General features: G+C 42.5%; 1 protein-coding gene across 3 annotated transcripts in view; it reads right to left on the minus strand.

The window, feature by feature from the left end:
• The window catches only part of chrm3a (cholinergic receptor, muscarinic 3a), a 57,050-nt gene extending 45,518 nt beyond the window's left edge, over window positions 1-11,532 (minus strand). For 2 of the 3 annotated variants that reach the window (XM_056608982.1, XM_056608983.1), the window contains exon 1: window positions 11,392-11,532. In XM_056608982.1, the coding sequence (XP_056464957.1) occupies window positions 11,392-11,396 (5 nt within the window). In that variant the 5' untranslated portion in view covers window positions 11,397-11,532. Of the gene's footprint in view, window positions 1-6,604; window positions 6,804-11,391 lie in introns of those variants that run through there. The other variant, XM_056608984.1, reaches the window with a different exon arrangement.
• Between the last annotated feature and the right edge of the window lie 602 nt (window positions 11,533-12,134).

The raw sequence follows: 12,134 nt of genomic DNA on the forward strand, positions 1-12,134 counted from the left end.
ATCGTCGGATACATATAATATATATATTTTTACTGGTAGTATTCCCAATACCTCAATTATACATTCTAAGTATAGCTCAATTTCCACGCCAGTCACTGGCAACTACTTATATTCTAGAAGGAAAAGAAATGCTGGACTAAAATAACAAAATATATGACGATAAATAAAGTAGAAAGTATTACTTTTATTACAGGGTGATACTGTAAATACTCAATAAACAAAATCCAATGACATAAAACATCCAATGACATAAAAACATCCAATAACGTGGGAATCCACTTCTGTGTAAAACTGTGAGGTAGAGGCAATTATGAGGTAGAACATCCTTTTTAGATAATTTTAGGTTAATACTGTTCGAAAGTGAAGCGTCAGAAAACCCAGAAGGTTGAAAAGCCTGATGGCTCCAGGATAGAACCTGTCCTTCAGTCTGCTGCTCCAAGGCCGGTACTCCCCTATCACCTGCCATAGTGCAGCAGAATGAAAAGTTAATGTGCAAGGTGGAGGCGGTGCTCATAGGAAGTCCTTATAGGGCCGTACGATCCGGGTAAAATAGAGAATGGGACAGACTTGATTAGGTCAATTCATGAATAGTTACGTTTTAATCAAGCAGGGCCAAGAAAAGGTCTAGGAATCATTGGAAACCCGACCATTCGAAGGGCACCATCATGTCAGCTCATCCACACTGATGCTAATTGTTGTGTCAACTTCACCAAATTGAACGCAGCAGCAGTTAGAGTGAGCTGTTTCTCGACTCCCTCAACCAGGTCACCTCCCTCAATCCGACGAATGGCGGAGCATTGATTTACACAAGAATCATGAGCGGGTTAAATATAGGATCAGCGATGTCGCTGTAGGTCCTGTTGTCACGATGAACCATCTGCATATGTCAGGCTGATGGATTGAGCGGGAGCAAAGATCGACCGGCCATTCTGGTCAGACCAGCCTCGTGCTACCAGCCTGACTCTTGTCTTGTCCCGACCGCTGACTGATGGCCGCATTAAATGGGGCGGCGCCTATGCAATCCCAATGACACCCCATGACCCCAAAGGCGTTTGAAGCGTTTATTTAATTTTAAATAGGAGAGAAATAAAGAGGAATCAATGATCGATGGGAAGTTTATGTTTTAAAATATCCCAGAGTGATGTAATGAAAGATAGAGTGTTTAAATAGTGTAAAATGGAGTAAAGCTTCTCTCACAAACATTTGTTTATAAAGGATCATAATAATGTAACAACCATTAAAAATACGTTGAGCATTGCTCCATAGCTTATAACTTAAGTTTTATATTCTAAAAGTTTACAAATTCATGGAGCCTTTTGGGTATGCATGGTGCACAGTGAAGTAGCACACTTTGTCATGTTCCACAACTTGTCAAAGAAGCTTTTACGAGACGTGTAATGCATGGACAGCCAGCATATTCTCTTTAGATAATAAACATTAAGGCACACGATCCAGTGCCATTGGAGTCGGAGACGTGATTAAACACAAAAATCCCAAATAAACAACGTAGTTGGCTCTTTAACCTTCGTTTTAGCAAGTGTAAGAACACACCGGGGAGCGAATTAAAACCAAAGGAGCCCGATACCTTTGTTGTGTACAGTGTAAACAGACTTCAACACATCCTGATTATGATATATGCACAGCAAAGTGCTGTGCTGCTCTCCAGCCCAACTTTCTGCCAGAGGTAGAGGGACAGGGGCCTCGTAACCCAGCCCAGGAAGCAACTGTAAGTCTCCCTTCCACTTGATCTTTAAAGAACTGTTCATCATTACGATTCCCGGGCTTCAGAATGATTCATGTAAAAACATTTGTATAAAGTTCTGAAGTATAAAGTTGAAGAGTATTCCTTTCGGCACAGATGGGACGCTGCCAATTACACACACCGGTAATTGAAATAGCAGCGGCGCAGACCTGCACCGACTAATTTGTACTAATTAGGTTTATTGATATGCATCAGCTGTCATAAACAATTCAAAACAAAATGTGCCAATGAATGGTAACGGCTGTTTATGAAAAGTGGTCACTGATGCTACTTACTTTCCACACTCACCAAGCATAACCTTTGAATTGAGGAATCCAAACAAAAAACTAACCAACAACAAAGTACAGGAATCCGGCTCCACTGAAATGAGCCTTCACTAAAGAAGCCATGTTGCAGACTCATGTTGCAGACTCAAAAAGACAGAGGCAGAGCGCATCTCATGTTATGACTCGGCAGCCTATATTCTGTTTACGTCCAATTACCACTCCATAGGGCTGATGTGAAACGTTCACTGTGGGATGTAGCTGCAACCTGCTCAATAAGTAGCATAAGAGGTGTAGCGTATGATGACATTACAATAGAAAGAAGAAAACTTTGCGGGGACCACCCAATCAATCAACCGTTTTGGCTGGACGGTAGGGCTGGGCGATTAATCGAATTACGAACTCGATTTCGATTTTAGCGTCAAACGATCAAACAATTAACATAGTCGAGAGTTCGATTTTTGTGCAGACCAGCTGGATACATATCTGTACATTATTTTAGATTTGAACATTTTCTTTTGGACCATTTTGTATATTTGTTATGGCGAAATATCAAAGTTTTCAGTTGCAAAGTGTTTTTGATGGAGACATGCTGAATAAATACATCATGTTTCAAACTCAAAAAATAATCGTTTCAATAATCGTGATTTCAATATCGACCAAAATAATCGTGATTATGTTTTTTCCCATAATCAAGCAGCCCTACTGGCCAGTACCTTTTCAATTAATATGGTGCTGCCAGCGGTGTTTGACTCATCCCGGCCTCAAACCCCCCCCCCCCCCCCCCCCCGACTTTACCCCCTAAATAAACTCCATTTATTCACTGGAAGCTTTCCATATTGACTAAGGCTTCTTTGCTGGTTTTCCCCTCGTCTTGACATTCAATTGGATCCAAAACAAAATTAAAACTGCAGTCGAACTTCAACCCCTACTGATCCCTTCTGATCCTCGATGATAATTATTAGAACTTCTGGGAATACTGCAGCCCATGCACGCACACCCACACCACACCCACACCCACACTCACACAACAACCCCTGGGACACCCATGATGAACCATGTCATTACTCTCCCAAAGAGCTTTTAATGTTGTGCCAATTTACACACATTCCTAGTGCCCCGGGACCACATCCAGATCCTCTGCACTCTGCTGAATGGAGGTGACTCCATCCATCCACTCCCCCCCGCCGAGGAAGCCAAGTTAAGGTAGATCAGAGGCGCGGTGGTGATCGGGGGCGGCTGATGAATGATGTATCTCAGTGCTAGGTGTAAGGCTTTGCCTGCTATCTTCTGAACATGTGTCTTCACCTATGTTGTGACCTGGTATGACCTCTCTGAGACGAATGCCCTTTTCTAGTCTATTTGATCCACTTGCTATGAGACATGGAGCTTTGTAGCTCACACACGTATGCCAGGGGTAGGCGTCGTGAAAACAACCCCATCCAGACGCAGCATCTCTGGGGGTTGAGGTTGTATCATCTTCCCCGACGCCTTGCATCACAGATAAGAGGCAGCCTTCAATCGTATATATATGGGCACAATGCACAGCAGGGGCTGAGAGTCAGAGCCACCTCGTCTATTCCTGGCTAACAACTTCCACGCTGAAAAGATTAGAAAAGAACACCCTATTGCGGAGGTAGAGAACGCACATTTACTCAGAAGTTACCTGCTGTTAAATATTCAAGCTCGGTTTCTCTTCAGTGTCTCTCTTTTTTTGATACGGCCCTTCAAATCGCTGGGCCAGGGGCCTTATACGATGGCAGACACGGCGGGCGTGTAGCTGTGACGAGCGAGGGCCACATGGGGAGAATGTGAATGTCGAAGGCACATAAAGGACTCTCCATTACAGCCACACAGAGCCATCACCATGATGATCCCTGAACACCATGTGACCATGCAGGATTATTTATTTTCAGCTCTGCGGGTTGCCGTTATCAACACACCCTCTTTCATGGCATACTTATATGACGTTGTATAAACTAATGGGTGTGAGAAGCATCTTCGTATAATGACCCAGACACATTTTCACTTTAGGAGCCCGGTAAGAGTGATTGTCTTGATTGCACTACACTACAGACACATATGGTTTATATGCATTTAAGTTTGCGTTATGACACGTTATGTTGCATACATTTCCCATGGGAGATGAACAATGTAATATGTTAAATCAATATACAGGATACCTTACAATGGCTCAATTTAATTGAGATTTCTGTGCTTGAAAAATCCGGCTCTGTAAAAGTGCTGTGATACATTAGTCACAAACAAATGAAACCATGCTAATGTTTTGAGGAAGGCTTGGCTATTGGGACCAATATTGGAGCAGTAATTGCATAGATAAGTTATTGCAATCAGCTAATGCAATCAACCATATTGTACCATTGAGGGCAATATATATATATACACACACAAAAGTAATACCCTGAAACATATCTTATTTTTTTTGCATTATTTGCTTTAAAGCATGGCATGATTAACTGCATTTGTATGGAGTGTTAGTCATGATATCTTTTATTACGTTTGTAAATGATCATGCTCAATAATATTTCCAATGCTCCTTATATTGCTGTTTCCATAATTTTTTGCGGCAATCCAATAATATTAGCCCAATTCAAAAGAAGATTACAGTATTAAATATTAACTTCTGCAAGGGAAAGATTATACATTTTTCTATGGATTGACATGGAGCATTGGTAACCCCTTTGGCACCGTCAATTAAATCTGATGAAACCATTCACCATGAAGACCTGCAGACGACAAGACCTGTTCTACCTGGATCTGTTTCTCTAACCGTGTGAAAAGGGATGCCCTGTCTGGCTGGCTTCAGATCCTACAACTTCCTGTCACGACTGCCCGTCAAACTAAGACAACGGGGAAAGTAAGCGGGTGAAGTTTGACTCCCGGGGTCACGACGAAGAACAAGAAACTAAGGATAGCGATATGAGTTTTTGTTTATATGTCAGTGCTAGCGTACGGCTTCTGTCAGACTGTTATCCGGGTAGAAGGTTTGAAGCAGGTGGCCTTGGTAATGCATTTTTATGCTTGGTTGTCCTTGAAGCAAACTGTAGGACTGGAAACAATATCTTGTGATGAGATAGAGTGAGCCTTACTGACTGACTGATGGATTAGTGTATACGGAGTGTGATGCGAACACCCTTTCTGAAAATGAAACATGCCTTGAAAGCCTATTTCTGATGTGGAACCCGTGACTCCAACTCTCTTCTTCTCCAATCACAAATGTTATTGGGGTTCCAGGGAGAAATAATCGAACTTGCATTCGGCAGCAATGCCAAAGTGTTCCGACTGCATTATAAATGTTAATCCATTATCCGCTGTGACCGGGAGCTTTCATATATTGCTTTGACAAAAACCATGACCAACAGGGCGAGGGACGGGGAAGTATGAAAAATCAATGCCTGTCAAAATTCTGTCATATTTCAAAAGCTTCTTAACCCCCAATCAATCCCTCTGGAGTCTGATGAGTCAAGTAGCCTACAGAAAAGGTCATTGATTCAGTTTTAAAGGCATGCGTGACGCAATGCATGACAAGAGGATCTAGACCTGCTGGGAGTAATTCAAGACAGAGGCCAACAAGACTAGGGGAAACAACAAGGGCACGCTGATGTGTTTGAAATGCAAGCAAAACAAACATCATTCATGCTAGTCAAAACAGCCACCGAAATTCTGTCTGTAAGGTTATAGCACGGCTTTAAAGGATGAATCAGTTCTCTTTTTATGATGCTACTTAATGAAAAGCAGATAAAAAGTGTTTTACCCTTGGGCTGTACAAATGAATCCCTCCATGTTTAAATGGTGCCTCTGTATACACGGTTAATTGTGCCTGTTTGCTAATGAGACGGCAACTTGCTAATCTCAGAAATACAGCAGGGATATGTAGATAGCGGCATGCATAGTTAGTTTATCCCAGTAAAACAGTTGAGCTCTTTGAGAATGGTTTCTCCCTTGAGCTTTTATTCCATCCATAAAGTTACTGATAAGCTACTACCAGATGGATTTCACCACCAAGCCCCACATATGTCTTGAGAAATTACAAATCTTGGATTAATAACAACATTTGTTCTCAAAATGTTCTATGAAACTATTAACTATTAAATTGTGACATACTAACTACCATTTTCCCTCCTCTCTGATTTCCTTTCTTCAACTCGTTTATTCATCCACATGAGATGAAATGAGAGAAACAAATGGGATGGAAAAATGTGATTGCATCACTATAAATGCAATATGCACTCTTGGACAAATCCATAGAAAAATAGAAGAAATTTTTTTTTTTGCGGTTTAATCTAGCAAATTAAGAAATATCCAAAACTGAGCAAAATAACACTGAATTAAAGGATTTGGGAAACAAATCACCAGAATGATTCAACATGAAGCCTATTAAACAATGTTGTCGAGGCAATTAAGTATTAACCTCTCAATAACAACTCTGGCCAGCTTTTGATGGATGAGAATGGCATGTTTGGGGTTTAGGAAGTACTCATTAGACATTCATGCCATTCAGTTTGCCAGCAGTTTAACTCAGAGGAAAGTAAAAAATCACTTGGACAGCAGCACACACCCATGCAAGATAAGACCCATATTCGGTAGGTTCCCATCATCAGCAATTTTCCTGGCTCATTATTCATTTCTACATATTACCTAACACTCAAACTTCCTCTCACACAAAGCCCGGATTGAAAGGATTTCCCATATTTCTTTCTACGTTCCTTGCGTAATTCCAGTGTCTCGCTCTCTTGCCCCCTTTTCTATCCATTTACTTTGAGCTCTCTCTCTCTCTCTCTCTCTCTCTCTCTCTCTCTCTCTCTCTCTCTCTCTCTCTCTCTCTCTCTCTCTCTCTCTCTCTCTCTCTCTCTCTCTCTCTCTCTCTCTCTCTCTCTCTCTCTCTCTCTCTCTCTCTCTCTCTCTCTCTCTCTCTCTCTCTCTCTCTCTCTCTCTCTCTCTCTCTCTCTCTCTCTCTCTCTCTCTCTCTCTCTCTCGGAGGAAGATGGACGGGGAGCTCGTTGATTTATTTACACAGAATAGACAGAGAGCAGAGACACTATAAAAACGGCCCTTCATTTATTAGGGATGAAACTAAACCCTCCCCAACAGTGGCTCACCCTTTCGGTGCCATAAAAAGACGAGGAAGGAAGGGAGAGCAGACCGGGTTCAAGGTGGTTGCAATGCAGTTGAAACATGGAAGGAGAGAGAGTGGGAGAGGGGGGAGGGGAGAAGGGCAGAGGTTGAGAATGGTATGAGCAGAAAACGGTTGAGGAGGAAATAATAGGAAGAGAAAAAGAGGGAGAGACTAAGTCCGGCCATGGTTGTGTTATAGAATAATGGAGATAAATCCTATTCTCAAATGCGCTCAACAAGGACACGCATCCCCAAAAGCGTTCTATATTTAAAATATATATTTTAATGACACACAAACGTACACGCACACACAAACACAGACAATACATAGCATCATTGACAGCCCAAGCGCCTCTTTCCCTCTCTGAATCCAACAGGCCCTCGCGCACACTAGCTGTTCTTAAAACCATCCCACCTCCATTATCTTATTTGGTGTGCGTCTGTGAAAATCACTGTTTACTGAACATACACAATATCCTCAGGCAAACAGGCCAGGGTATCATGAACTGTGTCCTCGTGAGGGCCTGCCTGATAGCTAAGGGCCCGGATTGAGCAGGCCCCTGATAACGTTAAGGTCAATAACACCATGAGTGCCACCTTTCAACACATGTTACAGGGCATAAAATCCATCAGCCGCTATTTCAACAACAAATCAATAAACTACTGCACTTCATCAATGTGAGGATCACAAGGGATATCAAATATTTATCAAAGACCGATAAATCCGTTGGCCGGTTTTGATGGCCCATTCTGACCCATCCCTAATAGGTACATGTTTGCCGATATTCGCTGCTATGAAAACTTAAGAAATGGTGTGGATTTATAAATGTAAATTCTATCTTTATAATTCCTCTACCCTGGTGGTGTAACCTTTGAATGCTTTAACTATGCACATCCATGTTAACACTCCAAACAACAACAGCTCCACATCATGTTCTGTGTGACGGTTAGTAGCTCCACCCCATACAGTTATTGGTTCCTTAAGCTCTTCATTTTAATGCGATGTTGCTGTGGCCTGAGGCATTGCTGCAGGGTGAGCAAATCCAAATAACCTGATCCACACCCAGGATACCACAATATATACATCGAATAACGGCCAATATATATATATATCTATTTAGAATATTGGATGATATTCAAGGGAAATTGAATGTAATCAGCCCAAAAAAAACAACGGTCAGGCTGTAATAATAATTAATCAATACCGATAATTATCTATCAATCAATCAATTTATCTATCTATCTATCTATCTATCTATCTATCTATCTATCTATCTATCTATCTATCTATCTATCTATCTATCTATCTATCTATCTATCTATCTATCTATCTATCTATCTATATTTATAACTATATATAGGGTTATGTGTGAGAGAATAAATAACGAGAGTAAGGGAGGAAGATCGTAAGGGGGAGAAGGCACAGGTGTGGTCTGAACGCAGCCATCAGAGGGACAGCTGGTTTAGCCGTGGGCTCTGTTTCAATGTTTCCACACAGGGACATGGGAGTCCAGATTAATGAGACCTATTCTTTTTCTTTACTTTGGGAACAGTGTGTTCGATCATCGAATCATATATTTCGAATATTTCTTAAGGTATTGCCAACGCTGTTTCAAACTTCACGTTGAATTGAATACCTAATCCTGCACACAACTTGTACCACAATGCCTTTTTCTTGAAACAATATAATGATGAGGCAATAAACGCGGGTATTGAATTATTACTTATGGTGTGTGTGTGTGTGTGTTTTTGGTGCAGTTGAAACAGTCACGAAATAGTTATGATATGGGATGGATTCTGGAATGACGGCCGGGCCAAATGTCTTATTCGGGTACCGAAGGCTGGCGGTGTCCTTGTTGGTGTGGGAAGTTAAACAGGCATGAGCACGGGGACAGCAGGAGCAGGGCACGGACAACAGATACCAGAAGTAATCACACACCACCAACCTGCTCGTGTGAGACAGTGAGTGTGTGTGTATGTGCGCGTGTGTGTGTCTGTGTGTTTCTCTGTCTGTGTGTGCAAAGCAGAATGAGATACAGAAAACAAAACTGTTCAAATTCTTGCAAGTTGTACACACACGTCACATCAGAAAAACATGAAATATCGGTATGTGCCACAAATGAATACAAAAACTACACCAAGAAAGACAGCATTTCTATAGAATTTCACAGCACCTCATTATAGTCGAACCAAACTATCGTCTTCTGTTCTACCCTTTGTTTTTCTGCTCTATTTCAGAGACTAAGTCAAAGACAGCCTTTCATCGCTCAAGACATTTCTCGAGCAAACGAACCGCTTCAAGACCTGACAGCAGTGAAGGGATGTCGTAATCTTACATCGGAAAGAAAACGATCGCTGTTGGTAGCCAACAGCGATCTAAAGATAGGCAGGCGGCACAGTACTGTGCTCTGCTGTGGCCTGCATGGCTGCGGAAGTGGATTAAACGGGCTTTACCATCAAGACGAGGACTAATGAAACCCAATGGGGGCAGTGAGCTGGTCTGTTTCTACAGCTGACTCCTGTAACGCAGCCATCTCCCCGTCTCAGGCTGCTCCTAATGCCGGGCCCTGGCCTCAGACGGAGACGCCTGCCGCCATGGGGTTGACGACTGGCCCATCAGAGAACCCATGAAACACAGCAGGCTGCCTTAGGAACTCTCCCCCTGCATGCAATAGGCCTATCAGTGCTTATCTGTGCTCCATCAATCGGAGCTTGGACTCTTAAATATAAAGACATGTATGATTGTGTTGTGCAGCAGGGATGTACCGTGGTTTTTTTAAGCATCCACGAAGCATGTTGAAATAAACAACTTGTACCATCATCTCTCTGTATTACCGGTGCTTGCAGTTAAAACGTTGTGAACTGTGAACGTATGGCTGCATATCTAAACAAAACTGATGTCACTGAACCATAACATGCAGGTATGGCTGCGGAAATCACCGCACACCCTTACCATCACACTCTCTATGTAGGTAAGTTACAGAGGCGAAGGGAAAGCTATTTCTTTCTACAATATTTTGAGCCATTGACACTGCAGCCGGGGCTCAAACTACATAAATTCATAGGCCAGGGATCAATTCCCTAGTGGGATCAGGTTCAACAATGCCATCCATCAGAGAGGGAATGGACCCCCGGAATCAGTCCCCACCAAGGAAGACCCCCCCCCCCCCCCCCCCAGTCCCCCCCAGTGGAGAGATGTGGCTTGCATCCCACCTATTCCACATTCACTTCAGCTTTTTTCCATTAGGCCTTTCTCTTATGTACAATTAGACCGCCGCAGACACAGACAGACAAGATGCACTCTCTGCCCCCGCTTTCTATAGGGCGTATGTGTTGACATATTGATATGAACACAATGGCTTGTGTTTAGGAAACATGATTATAGTGTACATCGCTACTAACGATTGTTCTTCTGCAACCATGAAATAAATTAACTGAATTGCTTTTCTCTATTAGGCAATAGAAGCCTCTCCATTGTCAAATATCTATATAGCTTCTGTGATGAATTGCAGCCAGGGGGGGGGGGGGGAATCAAAACATTTGTACCATGGCAGAGGTGCCATTGCCTCCGCTGTTATACCTTTGCCAGAAACGCACTCTGCCCCCCAGCCCCCCACCGTCCCCATTCACCCCACATCCATTCATATAGCCATCTATGGACATGGTAAATAAACAGCACTGGGACATACTGCCGAAAAAGCCAATTAAACCACCGAAGCGAGGCAATAGCGCAATTGATGAACGTCATTAAAGCAGTCGTTTATTTATTTATTTAAAACCATGCATTAGCAGACTACACCCCTCATGCATCTAAAAAAAAAGGCACTCCCGTTAAATCGAAACGTTTGCAGTCTACACGTTTAATGAATCGTGACTTGGGACACATTTCATGTTTGCGTCAAGTGAACTTTTACAACGCAGAAACCCTGTTTGGTCGCACCTGTACCGCAAGGGAGAGGTACACGAGCAGCACTTGTTACTACAACTTCAGACACGCTGGAGATTCATTCCACACCCTATTAACCTCTTTTTTTTTTTGTTGCTGTGGTTATATGCATTTAAAAGTACCAGAAACCATTTGGCTATTTTGCAGAGAAATGTCTGAGTCATTTCTTTCCAACTCTAACACGCAGCAAAATCCAATGAACGACAGCAACAGCTAAAGGAAATATAGACTAGGCTAAGGGAAACATTCTGACTTTACCACTTAAAAAAACCATTTGCACCTACCTCATCACGAATTAAACGGACACCAGGGGCGAGTTCGTCAAGAAACCGGGGGTTCGAGTCTGTATTGTCAGTGGTCCATGTTAATGTACAGCGCGGTAATTGGTTCACTCCTAACTCAGTGCGCGAGCGGTCCGCAGCGCTCCACCTTCTGGAGATGAGTGCGCGCGGAGCTCTCGTGGATCTGCAAGGACCGCGGGATCTCCAAAAGGCGCACGAGGAGCGCGCCTCGGGGGTGTAGCGGCGTGATTGGCTGACAGGATCGTGACGCACCAGCAGGTGGCACAACCGTCAAAAATAAAATAAAAACAGATCTGGTCGAAAGCTTTTAAAACGCATCGAACGGGAAATATAGATTTCAATGACTGCACGAACCTGCCTTTCAAATTCTGTCAAGCATCCTACCGGACATGAAGCCTGATTCACACATCTTTATATTTGAACAGAAAAGCAGATTAAAATGAATTAATAATTGATATGATTATAGTACAATTATATGATTATAATTGTACTAATATTGTCATTATCGTTTTCATTATTATTATTATTAATACTTTATACCAGGACAAACCATCAACTGACTTATTATTCTCATGATACAATTAAAGCCATTGTGGGGGGGCAAATAGACATGACACCCACACAAAGCTAATAGGCTTTGACACAAAGTTGAAGGCAATTAAGCAGCCCAAACGGTGTGTTTTCCTTGCTTTCAGAGTACAAATAGGTAGTGAATGGTAATCCTC

Source organism: Gadus chalcogrammus, chromosome 15 (genome assembly GCF_026213295.1).
Source record: "Gadus chalcogrammus isolate NIFS_2021 chromosome 15, NIFS_Gcha_1.0, whole genome shotgun sequence".
NCBI classification, from domain to species: Eukaryota; Metazoa; Chordata; class Actinopteri; order Gadiformes; family Gadidae; genus Gadus; species Gadus chalcogrammus.